The 14133-nt window shown below is 47.5% G+C and overlaps 16 protein-coding genes across 16 annotated transcripts, besides 1 other annotated feature; 9 read left to right on the top strand and 7 right to left on the bottom strand.

Moving 5' to 3' along the window:
* Positions 1-9: 9 nt before the first annotated feature.
* On the bottom strand, positions 10-363 carry ECU04_0650 (uncharacterized protein; the record flags this gene model as incomplete). Its single annotated transcript, NM_001041098.1, has 1 exon — positions 10-363. The coding sequence occupies one exon, from the start codon at positions 361-363 to the stop codon at positions 10-12; it is 354 nt and encodes a 117-aa protein (NP_584748.1).
* An 86-nt stretch (positions 364-449) lies between these two features.
* ECU04_0640 (40S ribosomal protein S11) lies at positions 450-920 on the bottom strand (the record flags this gene model as incomplete). Its single annotated transcript, NM_001041097.1, has 1 exon — positions 450-920. The coding sequence occupies one exon, from the start codon at positions 918-920 to the stop codon at positions 450-452; it is 471 nt and encodes a 156-aa protein (NP_584747.1).
* Positions 921-1102: 182 nt separating this feature from the next.
* Positions 1103-1621, top strand: ECU04_0630 (ubiquitin-conjugating enzyme E2; the record flags this gene model as incomplete). Its single annotated transcript, NM_001041096.1, has 1 exon — positions 1103-1621. One exon carries the CDS (start codon positions 1103-1105, stop codon positions 1619-1621), a length of 519 nt encoding a protein of 172 aa, NP_584746.1.
* A 99-nt stretch (positions 1622-1720) lies between these two features.
* On the top strand, positions 1721-2803 carry ECU04_0620 (uncharacterized protein; the record flags this gene model as incomplete). The annotated part of the gene is made up of 1 exon (NM_001041095.1): positions 1721-2803. The coding sequence occupies one exon, from the start codon at positions 1721-1723 to the stop codon at positions 2801-2803; it is 1083 nt and encodes a 360-aa protein (NP_584745.1).
* Positions 2804-2941: 138 nt separating this feature from the next.
* ECU04_0610 (uncharacterized protein) lies at positions 2942-3682 on the top strand (the record flags this gene model as incomplete). Its single annotated transcript, NM_001041094.1, has 1 exon — positions 2942-3682. The coding sequence occupies one exon, from the start codon at positions 2942-2944 to the stop codon at positions 3680-3682; it is 741 nt and encodes a 246-aa protein (NP_584744.1).
* Positions 3683-3804: 122 nt separating this feature from the next.
* On the bottom strand, positions 3805-5565 carry ECU04_0600 (uncharacterized protein; the record flags this gene model as incomplete). Its single annotated transcript, NM_001041093.1, has 1 exon — positions 3805-5565. The coding sequence occupies one exon, from the start codon at positions 5563-5565 to the stop codon at positions 3805-3807; it is 1761 nt and encodes a 586-aa protein (NP_584743.1).
* A 160-nt stretch (positions 5566-5725) lies between these two features.
* Positions 5726-7258, bottom strand: ECU04_0580 (lysine--tRNA ligase KRS1; the record flags this gene model as incomplete). Its single annotated transcript, NM_001041092.2, has 1 exon — positions 5726-7258. One exon carries the CDS (start codon positions 7256-7258, stop codon positions 5726-5728), a length of 1533 nt encoding a protein of 510 aa, NP_584742.2.
* Positions 7259-7294: 36 nt separating this feature from the next.
* Positions 7295-7822, top strand: ECU04_0590 (uncharacterized protein; the record flags this gene model as incomplete). The annotated part of the gene is made up of 1 exon (NM_001041091.1): positions 7295-7822. The coding sequence occupies one exon, from the start codon at positions 7295-7297 to the stop codon at positions 7820-7822; it is 528 nt and encodes a 175-aa protein (NP_584741.1).
* Positions 7823-7909: 87 nt separating this feature from the next.
* ECU04_0575 (uncharacterized protein) lies at positions 7910-8167 on the bottom strand (the record flags this gene model as incomplete). Its single annotated transcript, NM_001415585.1, has 1 exon — positions 7910-8167. One exon carries the CDS (start codon positions 8165-8167, stop codon positions 7910-7912), a length of 258 nt encoding a protein of 85 aa, NP_001402482.1.
* Positions 8168-8236: 69 nt separating this feature from the next.
* On the top strand, positions 8237-9193 carry ECU04_0570 (uncharacterized protein; the record flags this gene model as incomplete). Its single annotated transcript, NM_001041090.1, has 1 exon — positions 8237-9193. One exon carries the CDS (start codon positions 8237-8239, stop codon positions 9191-9193), a length of 957 nt encoding a protein of 318 aa, NP_584740.1.
* A 47-nt stretch (positions 9194-9240) lies between these two features.
* Positions 9241-9900, bottom strand: ECU04_0560 (uncharacterized protein; the record flags this gene model as incomplete). The annotated part of the gene is made up of 1 exon (NM_001041089.2): positions 9241-9900. The coding sequence occupies one exon, from the start codon at positions 9898-9900 to the stop codon at positions 9241-9243; it is 660 nt and encodes a 219-aa protein (NP_584739.2).
* A 70-nt stretch (positions 9901-9970) lies between these two features.
* Positions 9971-10471, bottom strand: ECU04_0550 (uncharacterized protein; the record flags this gene model as incomplete). Its single annotated transcript, NM_001041088.1, has 1 exon — positions 9971-10471. One exon carries the CDS (start codon positions 10469-10471, stop codon positions 9971-9973), a length of 501 nt encoding a protein of 166 aa, NP_584738.1.
* A 105-nt stretch (positions 10472-10576) lies between these two features.
* Positions 10577-10643: a sequence feature.
* A 48-nt stretch (positions 10644-10691) lies between these two features.
* On the top strand, positions 10692-11699 carry ECU04_0540 (uncharacterized protein; the record flags this gene model as incomplete). The annotated part of the gene is made up of 1 exon (NM_001041087.1): positions 10692-11699. One exon carries the CDS (start codon positions 10692-10694, stop codon positions 11697-11699), a length of 1008 nt encoding a protein of 335 aa, NP_584737.1.
* Positions 11700-11719: 20 nt separating this feature from the next.
* ECU04_0530 (uncharacterized protein) lies at positions 11720-12463 on the top strand (the record flags this gene model as incomplete). Its single annotated transcript, NM_001041086.1, has 1 exon — positions 11720-12463. One exon carries the CDS (start codon positions 11720-11722, stop codon positions 12461-12463), a length of 744 nt encoding a protein of 247 aa, NP_584736.1.
* Positions 12464-12561: 98 nt separating this feature from the next.
* Positions 12562-13239, top strand: ECU04_0520 (uncharacterized protein; the record flags this gene model as incomplete). The annotated part of the gene is made up of 1 exon (NM_001041085.1): positions 12562-13239. The coding sequence occupies one exon, from the start codon at positions 12562-12564 to the stop codon at positions 13237-13239; it is 678 nt and encodes a 225-aa protein (NP_584735.1).
* Positions 13240-13269: 30 nt separating this feature from the next.
* Positions 13270-14121, top strand: ECU04_0510 (uncharacterized protein; the record flags this gene model as incomplete). The annotated part of the gene is made up of 1 exon (NM_001041084.1): positions 13270-14121. The coding sequence occupies one exon, from the start codon at positions 13270-13272 to the stop codon at positions 14119-14121; it is 852 nt and encodes a 283-aa protein (NP_584734.1).
* Between the last annotated feature and the right edge of the window lie 12 nt (positions 14122-14133).

Genomic DNA, 14133 nt, shown 5'->3' with positions numbered 1-14133 from the left:
TCCTGGGACTTATGGATCCATCTCCATTCCCAGCTCCTCATGGACGTCCTTTGCGGTTGTCTGCCTCAGATTAGCTATTCTCCCAATGAGCTCCTGCCCGATGTCCTTAACTTCGTTATAGGTGTTCAGAAGAGATATGAATCTCTTGACTTCCTTGTTTATGTCCTCTATCCCTAGATGCTCAGCCATTTCGCAGTTGGCCTTCTTCCACAGCTCGGCTTCGGCAGCCTCGATGTCCTTGCAGAGACAGTAGAATCCATCTGCAACTTCTTTGATGAAGTCTCCCTCAACCAAAAAGTCGAAGTTCCTTATCTTGTCCTTGTGGATAATCTTCTCTCTCTCCCAATCATCTAGCAACTTCATCGGGAGCCCTTCCCTGTGCCGATTTTTGAGAGAGCCCCCTTGAATCTCACGGCATAGATAGATCAAGATACGCAAATAGGGCTTTATTAAATGCTCTCGAGAACCTTGAATGAGCCAGGCAGAGCCTTCTTGATGTATCCCAGAACCACAGACGACTTGGTCTTTGAAAGAGGCCTGGTCTCTCCACAGATGACGGTGTCTCCAACATTGATCATCCCCTCGAAGCAAGGCGACATGTGAACAGAGAAGTTGGTGTGTCTTCTTGAGTATCTCTTGTACTTCTTGCTATAGTGGACATAGTTGGCAACAACAACAATGGTCTTCTCGGCCTTCATCTTCTTGACAACACCCTTGAAAAGCCTTCCTCGGACATTGACGTCACCCGTAAACGGACACTTCTTATCGATGTACTGGCGCGTATAGGCCGTCTCCGGCGCCTTGAACCCGCAGACCTCTGCATTGACCCTCCTCTTGGGCTGCTCCTCATGAGATGCATACGGCTTGGCACAGACGCCGGTCTGCCTTGGAAAAACCTTCAGCTTCCTCACTTCCTCCATTCGGGGTGAAAAATTTGGCAAATATTTGTCAGGGCCACCTCTGCTCCAGATGGTGGATGTCTGGAATGTCCACACCTGCACACCGTGCCAGAGGTTTCACGTGTTCCGGATGCCAAACGGTGTCCCACTATGATTTCAAAACCATATATAAACCACTGAGATTTCAAACCCAGGAAAACAACATGGCAAACAAGGGAGGCTTTTCAAAAGGACTTCTTCTCAAGGACTACAAGAGGATGCAGGAGAATCCTAATGAGTACTACAGTGTCGGGCTGGTTGATGGAGACATATACACATGGGAGGTGATGATATTCGGACCTCGGAAGACGCCTTATGAAAACGGGATTTTCAAGGGGCGAATGCTGTTTCCAACCGACTATCCGGACTCGCCTCCGAAGTTTCGGTTCTGCTCGAAGATGTGGCATCCGAACATAGATGAGAACGGGAATGTCTGCATATCCATATTGCACAACCCCGGGGAGGACGAGTATGGATACGAGTCTCTGGGAGATAGGTGGCTTCCGGTGCGAACGCCAGAGAGCGTGATACTGAGCATAATAACTCTCCTCACGTCTCCCAACTGCGAAAGCCCGGCCAATGTGGATGCGGCACAGCATCTAAGAGAGAATGAAAGGGAGTATAGGAAGAAAGTGATGGAGCTTGCTGCAATGACTCTTGATCTCTATGACAAGGAGGGGTAAGGCCAAAAAGCAAAGCATAGCCGATAATAAATGTTTTTATTTGAGTGCACCATTTGCCTGTTCTGATACCGATGAGTACCGCATGCGAACCCTTCTGAAATGGATGTTATGGATGATGTGAAGTCTGTGCTTTGCTTGAAGGCGCTAGAAGCAAGCAATGAAAGAGCATCTGATTGTATCCAGAGGGCTGGAGCATCGATCAGGAAGATTCCTCGCATCCCCTCGATAATCAGAGTCAAGAAGAAGTATAGCACATTTAGAGTTCTAACGGATACCAGCCACGACCTTTTGGTCTTGGTGAACGAGGGCTTTTCTGACGGAGAGTACGTGCCCATCAATGTGGAGCTTGAGCTGTGCTACGAGTACTTTACATACAGCGAGGTTCTTAGGAGGATATTGCCGGAGGAGGTCCAGACGCCCTCGTCCTTTGAGATTGTCGGGTCGATAGTGCATCTAAATCTGGACGGGGAGCAGATGAAGCATAAGAACATCATCGGGCGGGTTGTGCACGACAAGACAGGCAAAACAGTGATAACAAAGATCGGCCAGATCTCAAACGCATACAGGTCATTTGATCTGGAGGTCATAGGAGGAGACCCTGTGCTGGAAACTATTCACAGGGAAGGGGATATTCTCTTTTGTATAGACTACAGGAGTGTATACTGGTGCTCCAAGCTCCAGAGCGAAAGAGCGATTCTGGCGGGCAAGTTCAAGGCTGGGGAAGTTCTGTGTGACCCTTTTTGTGGAGTGGGGCCTGTTTCGCTGCCTGCACTGAAGAAAGGATGCAGAGTCTACTCAAACGACTTGAACCTCCGTGCGATTGAGTGCCTGGAAAAGTCCATCAAGATCAACAGGCTTGACCCGAGAAATATCGAGATCTTCAATCTCTCAGCAAACGAGTTCCTCGAAAAGATGGCAGGCAGAAAGATAGACCACTTTTTTCTGAACCTCCCCGAGCATAGTCTAGACTACCTGAGGAGGATTAGTGCCTGGGAAGGAAACCCCCTGGTCCATTGTTACTTCTTCTGCAGAAGTAACGAAGACGTGGTGCAGTACATCTTCTCAAGAACCGGGCTTCGAGTGGATCCTGGAATGCTGAAAGTGGTGAGAAAAGTATCTCCATCGAAGTACATGTACAAGCTTGAGACCTCAAGTCTGTTCCTTAGAAGAGGCCTTGGATGATCGCTCTGTGTCTTGGAGCAGGACAATCGGGAAGTACCCACTGCCAATTCCCATTTATACAGTGGGTTTTAGGATCCACCAATGGAGACTGAGGACCCCTTTGAAAAAAATAAAAAGAAAAACAGAAAAAGGATGTGAATGGATGTGAGGGAAGGAGAGGAGGATTTTGTAAACTTCCAAACCCAGGAAAGAAGCAATGCACTGAAGTTCCTGAAGATACTTATTGTGATAGAGGGCTTTCTGAAGATCTTCAAAATCACTGTTAGCTGCACGGTGCTCTTTCTCACGAGAAATGAAAAGTGCGAAGTTCCCCTGAAGCTCTTTCTGCTGGTATACATGGTCATAACAATAGCCAAGCTTGGGATATTCACGTCGAAAAACCTTCCGTTCTTCAGAATCAACAGGATACCGGAGTACAGAGAGAACACAGACATAACCTTGTTCTCTAACTTTATAGAGGCACTTCTTTTGTTCTGGTATCTCATTGGATTCAACTGGATCCAGGAGTGTGCGAACTGCAGCGTCACAAATCCCCTGTTATACTATACAACGGTTGTGTTTGTCGGGCTTGGGTTTGTGGCCTTCATTGCCCCTCTCCTGGCCATTGTCCTGCTCCTGTTCCTCATAACCTTTATAAAGCCGAAGCTTCAGGAGGTGATTTACAAGGACCAGAGTGACGTCTCGGACGACACGTACCACTGCACAATATGCTTCGACAACTACATTCCTGGAATCAAGCTGAAGTTTCTCCCGTGCGGACACCACTTCCACCAGGAGTGCATAGATGAGTGGCTAGACCTGAAGGATACCTGCCCACTTTGTAAGAGAAACATCAACCTGTTGTACGACTTGATTGATCCGCCTGAATACGAGGTTTGATTAGTATACTATCGTCAGCTAATTAATGACTTCCCATCAAAGGACCTTCGAGGAGTTTTGCAAATTGATATTGTTAAATAAATCCCTAGACAACAGCTGTCCTCCAAAAATGGCCAGTCACTTTATTTTCCGATGGGGGCAGTGTTTTCGATCAGATACCTGTAACCAAGGCCTCCCCTCATAAGAGGCTCCAGGGCAGACCTAATTTCTTTGTTGATCCTGTCAAGGTAGCCTATTTCCTCTTCTGACATCATGGAAGTGTCTACAAGCCCAAGATGGTATGGGACGAGAGTCAGGTTTGCAATCTCATAAAACTTGTCGCCAATGTCTTTAAGGTATACAAGGTTCTCAATCCTTATTCCATACTCGCCCTCCTTGTAAAATCCAGGCTCGATTGAGAATACCTGCCCAGGCGACAGAAGGCCATTCGAATAGGAAATGGACGGGGGAGACTCATGCACACACAGAAAGTGCCCTACTCCGTGTCCAGTAGCATGCCCATAATCAAGCTTCTCGCCCCACAAATCCATCCGAGACAGCGAGTCCAGGACCGACGACTGCATGTGGGATTTAAACCTCATCCTCATAGACCTTAGATGTCCTTTCAGAACGCGGGTGTAGTTCTTTCTTTCCTCATCGCTTGGATTCCCAAGATGCAGGGTGCGCGTGGTATCCGTGGTTCCGAACATGTACTGCGACCCGCTGTCGATAAGAATAAGCTCGTCCCTCGACATAATCCTGTCGCCTGCCTTGTGGTGGACAATCGCTCCGTTTGGACCTCCTCCTACAATGGATTCGAAGCTTGGCTGGACATACCCAGAAAATCTCTTCTTGATCTCGTCCAACTTCTCCTTGACATCTTTTTCAGATATCCCCTTCTCGAGATTCAGGTCTATCCACTCAAATAGCTCTACAAGGGCCATCCCATCAAAGACATAGGATAGGCGGAATCCTTCAATTTCTATCTCCGCCTTCTGCGACTGCAGATGTCTTATCTTGCTACAGTACTCCGCATCCTTGAATAAATCCTTGACATATGCATTGCATTCCCCAGAAATAACGGCGCCGCCCCCAACCATGGCGGCATGTCTTTCAAAGTCGTCGTAAGGGCAAATCTCCACACCATCCAGCCTGATGTCCTTTTCGTTGGTAAACAGCTTTGCAAAGTCCTTGGACAGAATTGCATATGAATAGAACACAGGGTTGTAAGGAATATCAGATCCCCGCAGGTTGAACATCCATGCTATAGTGTCAAGCTCTGTAACAATTAACGTCTGATCAGGCCCAAGAAGCGATCTTATATCCTTTAGCTTATCCTTGTATGTCTTTCCGACAACACTGACATCATTGCCAGCCATGCCATTCCTTAGTGCATCCTTGTATGCGGGGTCCTTGCACAGTCCTGCGAGCTCCATCTGGTACTTGCAAAACTTTTCTCCTTCAATGCTGTACACCTTGTTAAAAACCCTCTTCGGCCTATCCTTCCACAGAAGGTCCACCAGGTCCTGGTCAACCGGCTTTAAAGCTATTCCCCGTGCTCCAAGCTTGGCCTCTAGACTCTCGTACTTCTGAGCCCCAATCAACCTCTTGCATATCCCAACCCGCCTACACTTGCACACCTTCTCAAGATACTCGTCTATCCCCTCATCCTCTTCCATCTTCTTGAGCTTGTACTTCTTCGACTGGTTGCCTGCCTGGATATAGTATCTCGAGTCTGTATACAAAACAGGATGCGAACACGTCACTGCTATTCCGTTCGAACCAGAGAACCCTGTTAGGAACCTGACTCTTTCATCTCCTTCTCCTCGGTACTCGTTCAGGTGATCATCAGAAGTAAATGTAAGATAGGCATCCACCCCATGACTTTTCATCAGTTCTAGCATGTCGTCCTCTTCCTCCTCCCTGCTCACATCCAAGGAGCTGGTATTGGAATCAAGTCTTGCATCTTCAATTTCAAACAACATCATGGTAAAAACACCTAGGACTCTTCGGAGGGCCCCCCATCTCATTATTTACACTCACCAAAAATTAGACAAAACACTTTTATTCAGGCTTCATCGTGGGGAAAAAGATCACGTCCCGGATATTCGCCGCATCGGTCAGATACATCACAAGCCTGTCAATTCCTATCCCCCATCCCCCAGTGGGGGGCAGTCCATACTCAAGGGCTGTGCAAAAGTCCTCATCATTCATCATTGCTTCATCATCTCCAGCATTCAGGTCCTGGGTCTGCTGGAGGAACCTTTCTCGTTGCTCAAACGGGTTGTTCAGCTCTGTATAGGCATTACATATCTCCTTGCAGTTGATAAAGAGCTCAAACCTCTCAGTCAACCCGGCCTTCGACCTATGGTTCTTGGCCAGCGGCGACATTGCTATTGGGTGGTCCTTGACAAAGGTTGGGTTCACACACTGCGGCTCAATAACATGTCCAATCAGCTTGTCAAGTACCCGTGATAGAGTCCGAGGCTTTTCAACAGATAGCCCCTCCTTATCACAGGCAGACAAGAGCTTCTCCAGAGTCTCCTCCCTGTCAAGAGTCTCCCCACTGAGATCCAGCCCGAGTCTAGCATTAAGCTCCTCGAGAATACTTATGACTCGGAAGGGCCTCTTGAACGACAGCTCCACAGACTCCGTCCTTTCCTCTCTCTTCTTCGGGCTGTACACTATCGTGTCCGTACCAAACATGTTTTCAACCATTCCACTTATCAGCTCCTCAGTCATCTCCATAAGGTCGTTGTAGTCTGCATACGCCATGTAGAACTCGCAAGACGTGAACTCCGGGTTGTGGGTAAGATCAATCCCTTCGTTCCTAAACTGCTTCCCTATCTCATACACCCGCTCAAGACCCCCAACAACAAGCTTCTTCAGGTACAGCTCAGGAGATACCCTCATGTACAGATCCAGCTTGAGCTCGTTGTGGTGGGTTATAAAGGGCTTTGCCGCTGCTCCTCCAGGAATCAGGTTCATCATCGGCGTTTCAACCTCCAGAAACCCTCTCGAATCCAAAAAGCTCCTAATGTATCCAATGATCTGCGCTCTCTTCTGGAACCTGTTCCTTGATTCCCTGTTAATCAAAAGATCCATATATCTTTTCCTGTAGATGGTCTCGGGGTCCTTCAGCCCAAAGTGCTCCGTAGGAATAGTCCTGAGGCACGGCGTAAGGACAATTATATCCGTGGCAAATACAGACGCCTCCAGTGTTCTCGTCCTTCCAGGGTTCCCGGTAAACCCAACAACATCTCCTCTCCTGAGGAACTTGGCCATCTGCTCTCTCCCCGCCTCCTTGGTGTCCACAACAACCTGGAGACTCTCCCCGTTCGAGGTAACAACAAAAAAGCAAAACCTTGCATGGAGCCTCATGCTCATTATCCTGCCGGCAGACCGGACCACATCCTCTCCAACAAACTGCGTGCTTGTCTTCTCTATCTCTTGAAGAATCTCCTGGAACGAGTGGCTTATCTGGAACTTGTGTGGATACATGCTTGCACCCTCCTTCATCTCCTTCCTCACCATGCTGACCCTTTGCATGTAAAAGTCCTCCTCTGAAAGCTCAACCTCGCTATCGTGTTTAACCATCGGGGCTTTCATTCTGCAAGAATTTAACCCACCAAAATGAATAGAAAAATATACAAGAGGAACAAGAAGGTTGTCAAGTTGCTCTCGAAGATCGGATTCAGATCTCCCTACCAGATCGTGGTGGAAGAGACCTTCATCGATGCAATGAACAGAGACATGCTGGGGTTGCGGGACATAAATGACCTGTTCAAGTCCCAGCCAAAGCTCTTCATAACTAAGTGCGTCTATAAGAAGTTCAAGGAGGCCAAGCGGAACCACAGAAAGGGCATTTCGAAATACCTGGAAATACTGAACTGCAATCACAAGGATGTGAGGAACCCCTTGAGCTGTCTGAGAAGAGTCCTGAGGAAGTCGAACAAGAACCACTATATCCTCGCAAGCAACTGCCAGGAAATCACAGACCTCATTAATGTGGAAAAGAAGATTCCTGCTATCACATGCAGAGGAGGAACGTTGATAATAAATGCAGACCTCCAGAAAGTTCCGCTGTACAGTGGATTCAAAACAGAAGCTGACGAGAAGGAGCTCAGCCGTCTTGAGGCCTTGTTTCCCGAAGACACATGAGGAAAAAGCTTCCGACAGATCCCAATGCATCAAGCAAAGCAGAACATTAAACCGTTTTATTCTGGGTATGCGTGGTGGGTGGCCTTTCTACTTTGCCTGCCTCTTCTCCCGAAGCTCCTTGCACATTTCAATGGTTTCCACAGACAGCTTAAACCTGGACAGTATCGAGCTAAGAGACTTTGTTAAGTCTTTTGCTCTGGGTGCAGACACATTTACAACGAGGTATCCATCCTCGTGGCTATATACTGCCGATTGCCTGTCGACTCCGTCATCCTCGCTGCTGATGGCTGCTCCAACCACCTCCGGGTCTTCGCACGGCAGCCTCAAAGAAGCCTGGAACTCCATGGGTGTCCTGGCGGCAAATTTAATGTAGGATATGATATCCCGATTTGATGAAGCTTTGTCTGGAAGCCCATGGGAACTCTGAATAAGCACATCAGCCTGGCGCTCCACACCATGGGGATATATGCATTTTTCCTTGTGTTTGGAGTCTATGGCGAGAAGCTGACAACAACAACATACAGCGGTCGGAGGTACGAGTCAGTCTTGTTTCCACTAGTTCTCCAAAGCCTCGGAGGCATCATCGTGGGGAGGGCGATGATGAACTGCAGAAAGACAGAGGAAGTTTCTGGAAAGAAGATACTGTGGCACTATGCCTGCCTGGCGTCTTTAAGTCTGGTATCTGCCCAGCTAGGATTCATTTCGCTCAGATATCTCAGCTACCCAACGCTGATAATCGCAAAGTCCTGCAAGCTTCTCCCCATTGCTCTGATGAACTTCCTGATATACAGAAGAACTCTAAGCAGCAGGAAATATCTCTCTTTGGCTCTGATATCTGTCTCAGTCCTCTCGTTCTCGTTTTTTGACAAAAAGGGCTCGTCAGCATCTGGGTTCAGCATCATCGGGATCCTGGTTCTCATTACCAGCCTTCTTGCCGACGGAGCCATCAACTCATCCCAGGACCACATATTCAGGAACTTCAAGGTCTCTTCATTCCATATGATGTACTACTCCAACCTGTTTAGGTTCTTGATATCCTTCACAGCAATCCTCCTGACAGACAATCTGAGATATTCAATTGCATTCATAAAATCAACCCCGGAAGTTGCTCCAGATCTGTTCCTCTACTCCACATTCAACATTCTTGGCCAGGTTGTGATATATTCGATGGTCCAGTCTCACGGTTCCTTGACCCTCACCACAGTCAATCTTACAAGAAAGATGTTTTCGATCCTTCTGTCGCTCGTTGTGTTTGGGCACAAGATCAAGAAGGTTCAGGCACTCTCGATACTCGGGGTACTGGGGTCAATAGCATTGGAGATACTTGAGTCCAAAGGACGAAGGGAAACTGAAAGAGAAAAGCATGTTTAATAAGCATGATGCCCAAAGTGAGCCTTTGATCTACTCCAGGAATCTGTCTAGAAGAAATGAACACCTTTTTTCCTATTCTTTTTCTTCTGCAGCATCCTATCCTCCTCTTCCGAAGATGCTGACTCCGACGGGATTTCTATGCCAGACTCTTCTGGTGTTAGTGCACCATCTGGCATGCCTGCCAGCTCCTCAGAGCTATACTCCATCAGAACTGCTGCAAGATCATCGATTTCTTGAAAATCAATCTCTGACTTGCATGCACCCTTGTCAAGTGCAGCACGGACCATGTCCATGGATCTCTCAAGTATACTGTCTATGGCATCAAGGCGGGACCGGATGTCATCAACAACGTCTTCAAGAACGGAGTATCTTTTTAGCAGATCCCTCAGGGACCTCGAGAAACCCAAGAGATCCTTTTGGTCAGGCTCCTCAAATGATATCTCTGGGGCTGTGCTTTCCTTGCCTCCTCCTCTTATGAACCCATCTGGACTGATAAACGAGTACCCGCATAAATGCATCAGCTTCTTGAATTCCGAGTAGTCTGCACAAGAAAAAACTTGCCCCATCACTAACTTCTCGAAAAGCTTAGGTTTTGAGACGACAAAGAAAAAGTCGTCTCTTATACTCTGTATGCCCAAGTCCTTCCCGCTGAATAGCAATGTTCTTAGTCTGTTTTTTATATCCTCCAAGACTTCGATGCTCTTCATCCTTCTAGATGAATAATGACCAGGGGTTGGGCGCCGGCTACATGCCATGGAAATTCGGGCCATCCTGCGGCTACTCTTGCGCTCTGCTCCTGGCCATATGGAGGAGGTTCTGGATGTCAAGGCTCAGATCCAAGCAGCTGTTACGGAGGTTGAGCATTGTCCTGTCCAGATCAAACAGCCTTAGTTTTAAAAGGCTTAAGGGACAGTCGGGTTTTCCACGGTCTCCCACGCATATATCATGTGCCCAGCAGAAGGCGTTTTTGAGTGTGAAGTTCCTCAGTAGATCTGTTCGGCCCCTTACAAAGCATGGGTGAGTGAAGGTAATTTCTCGGCCTTCCGTGCCCTCGTCAATAAAGCCACTTTTCTTCATGTAGCCTATAACGCTAAACCTGGCATCTCCGCTCCTTAGCATCCTCTTGAGCGCTAGTCTGAGCTTGTTTCTATCCGCGATTATCACCTTTTTTCCACAGGCACTCCACATAATCCCTCTGTTTCCCTTGGAAACCATCCTATGGAGACCGTGCATCATGTATGTAAAGCTGAACTGGTTATCCTTGGATGCCGTCGACATAAGGAATGCGGCGTCACTCTATTAAAAAGTTTTCTTGGAGCCCCTAGTGAAGAGGGTTCCAAAGCACTTGGTTCCCTGTGGAGCCAGTGCTGGGCTCTTTATCCCAGTGCTTCATGATGAGACACCACACAGCATTCTGTAATGCCAATTGTCATAGTTACTCTGAAGGCACTTTCTTTCTAATGTCTTGATTTAATCCCACCTTTTCGGACCCATTTCCATGAGGCCCAACACACATCTAAAGAAGCTTCTGAAGATAGATGTCTCTCCAGACTCCTCATATCCCGACATCGAGATAGCTCTGTCGAATCTTCGGAGGATCATCAAGTCTGCCTCGCAGAAGGAGGTGATACGAGGCGGGGTGAGAAAGATGATCCTGCTGTTCCACTCAAAAAACCGGACTGCAAAGTCTTTGGCGCTGAAGTATCTTTCGAAGGTTAACAGGCATGTGGATGAGATAGATACAAATATTCTTTACATGTTCTACTCGACAGACCCAAGGATTAACGACCTGGCTGTAAGATACGTGCATGTGTTTTCAAGATTCTTCAAGGACAATGACATTGTGTTTTACCATGTGTACAGATCAGATAGCAAATACCGCAAGGATGCTATGCGGGCACTGATCTCCCAGTCTCCAAAGTACAGGGTCTATGAGAAGGAGTGTGGGACTGAAGGTGACCTAGACCTGTTTGGGAATGTCAGGAGAAGTACTCCCGAAGAGTACTTTGGGCGGCTGGCCCTGCCCAAGCTTGTAGTGCTTGCCTCCACATATCCTTGCCTTGTGAAGTACTTCAAGTTTACAAAGAAGTTCCTTATGGAAGAGGTGCATAAGGACAGCAGGTATCCCCCGGGTGTCCTACGCCGTCTCAGGGCACTTCTGGGAGCCGAGAAAGGAAGAGACACGATGTGGGACGAGTTTCTCAAGTGTCTAGGATGGATGAAGCATGGGAGATTTGGCCAGTGTGTTCCGGTCTTGAAGAATCTCTCCAGCCTTGAGATAAGCAGAGAGTACAAGACAATCTTCAATGTGTTTGTAAGAAAGATGTTACCTTATCTGAGTAGCAAGCCGGAGGGTGAGAAGAAGCCTCAGATGTTTATCTCAAGCAGTTTTGAGATTGAGCTAAGCGGACTTTCTCGGAATGGGGTCTACAGGGTACTTTTGCGGCTTTTTAAGCATGGAGCGAAGCATGTGGATGGTAGAGACAGGAGGTGCAAAAATGTTTAGGCCACAGGGTCCCCGTGGAAATGGGTAGCGACTGGAGTTCTGTGAAAAATGAAGTGGAAGCATTATATGAGATGGTGGATAGCCCACACTTTAAGGATGTTGTGTGGAGCAAGAGTGGGCGGTGCATTGTCATAAGGAATCCTGAGATGTTTGGGTTTGTTACCGGACCACTTTTTGGACTCTATGGAGGAATGGAGGAGCTCAGAAAGCTCTTGTCGAACTACGGATTCATAAGAATTGAAAAGTCAAAGCACCTGAAGTATTATAACAAGTTTTTCAGGAAAGGGGAGAAGAATCTCCTTGGGATGATTTACAGGTCCTGGGGTATGGACGGTCTGGAAATACCGGAAAAAGAGGTTGACTCTATGAACGAGAGCTGCTGTGCCATGATGAACGAGGTCAATTGCATGATTCTGAAGCTTAAGGAGAATGAGCAGAGGATTTCTGAGCTTCGAAATGTACTGTTTTCTCTATGCTCATATATGGGGACTCTGAAGCCATATCACACACTCGAGACCATGGGATACGACCCGAGTAACGAAATGAAGTTTGGGCCAACAATGTCCAGGTGGGCTGATGAGCATCTGAGAAGCAACATGGTCTGCTCGTTTGGATTTCTTGACGAGGTTGGAGACTTTCAGGCACACAAGCCATGCAATAGAGGTGAGAAAGGGAAGAGGCGGCATAATAGGGTTAAGGGGGTGGATGTGAGGTTCAATGCGAAAAGACAAAAGGTTGACGGCACCGTAGACAATCTCCAGTAGTAGTAAGCCTTCAATAAATTTGAGGATGTCGGGATATAGTCCTTAGTTTCTCTTGGGTAAAAAGACATGGCAATGCATCCCTCCCGAAGTACCCATCAATGAAAGTAAGCAACTCTAAAAGCCACAGAAAAAACGGGCATTGCCGACTTATATTGCTGAGACTTATCCATATGGAGCTCGAGAAAAACAGCAATCCTGCACTGAGATGGGTCGATGATGGCCAGGCATTTGAGGTTCGTGGACGGATAAAGATTCCATCCGTTTCTGAGGGCTCTGGAGTGGTTGTTATAAAGAGAAGAGGTCTAGAAAAGATCCTGTTTATGCTTGGATTCCAGAAGAGAGAATCTGTGCGTTCCCACATCTACTTTCATAGGCACTTTAAGAAGGGAGAAAGTGTGGACGAAAGCAAGATGCATCTCTTGTACACAGGCATCTACACCGGAGGCTTTCCGTGCCCAAGTAGATGGAAGGACGGGGGTGTGGACGTGCGGGAGTGGTACAGACATGTATGTGACATGTACGCGTCTGTTAGGGAGATGCTGAGCCTCCAAGATGGCATTATCGAAGGCCTGTGGTCGGAGATTACAAGGGTGATGATGCTAGGGGTCAAGGAAATGAAAGGACCGTTTGAGTACAGAAGATATATCGTCCGAGGGGATGGCAAACCCTTTGAGGAAAGGATGGTGGGGCTGGACAGAAGAGAAGAGACCTCGAGTGGAGATTTTGTCGAGATTATTGGAGGAGAGAGAAGAGACAGGATACAAGAGTTTGTGTAGATGAAATAGCTGGCGGATGAGTACCCCGGGATGGAGCAAGAGGTAAAGTTTTCGGACGGTGACTTCAAGCATGAATTTGCGGAGATGAGTTCTGAGGCGGTGATGTTTCCCAAGTACAGAGAGAAGTACATTGAGCAGACACAGAAGTACATAGTAAGGGCGCTAGAGGCGAAGAAGATATCGTGCAGGATTGACTTGGAGAAAAGAGTTATTGATGTGATGACGAACAGAAGTACAAGAGATCCGTTTATATTTATCAAGGCTGTTAACTTTGTTAAGCTTGTGGGGCGCGGGGTCGGAATTGAGGAGGCGATGAAGGTGTTGGAGGATGAGTATTTCTGTGAGGTTATCGACATCAAGAAGATGGTGAGTTCCGACAAGGTGTTTGAGAAGAGAAGAGACAGGCTGGTGGGGCCCAAGGAAATGACCTTGAAGGCGATACAAATTCTCACGAGGTGCTATGTTCTTGTTCATGGGAAGACAGTCAGCATTATTGGAGGCTTTAGGGGGGTTGAGGAGGCGAAGAAGATTGTTGTTGACTGCATGAATAACATTCATCCGATGTACCAGATCAAAAGGCTTGTTGAGAAGAGAAAGATGGAAAGTGATGAGACCAAGGAAAATGAGGACTGGAGCCGGTTTCTTCCGCAGGTCAAGAAGAGTAGCAAAAAGTCCAAGAAGAAGAAGGTTGTCGGCAGGCCTACCGGGAACATGCCTGAGGACGCGGCAAAGAGAAAGGAGGATATCGAGATGGAGACTGGGGAGTACTTTGTTAGAGATGAGTCTAGCTCCAAAGAAAAGGAAGAGGCCGAAGAGAGGAGGATTAGAAGAAAAGAGAGGAAAATGAAGGACATGGAGAAGTATCTTGCCCCTGATGAGTGATTTGAAGAAATG

The sequence above is a fragment of the Encephalitozoon cuniculi genome, chromosome IV (assembly GCF_000091225.2).
Source record: "Encephalitozoon cuniculi GB-M1 chromosome IV, complete sequence".
Classification (NCBI taxonomy): domain Eukaryota; kingdom Fungi; phylum Microsporidia; family Unikaryonidae; genus Encephalitozoon; species Encephalitozoon cuniculi.
This window is presented reverse-complemented; position numbering and strand designations above follow the sequence as displayed.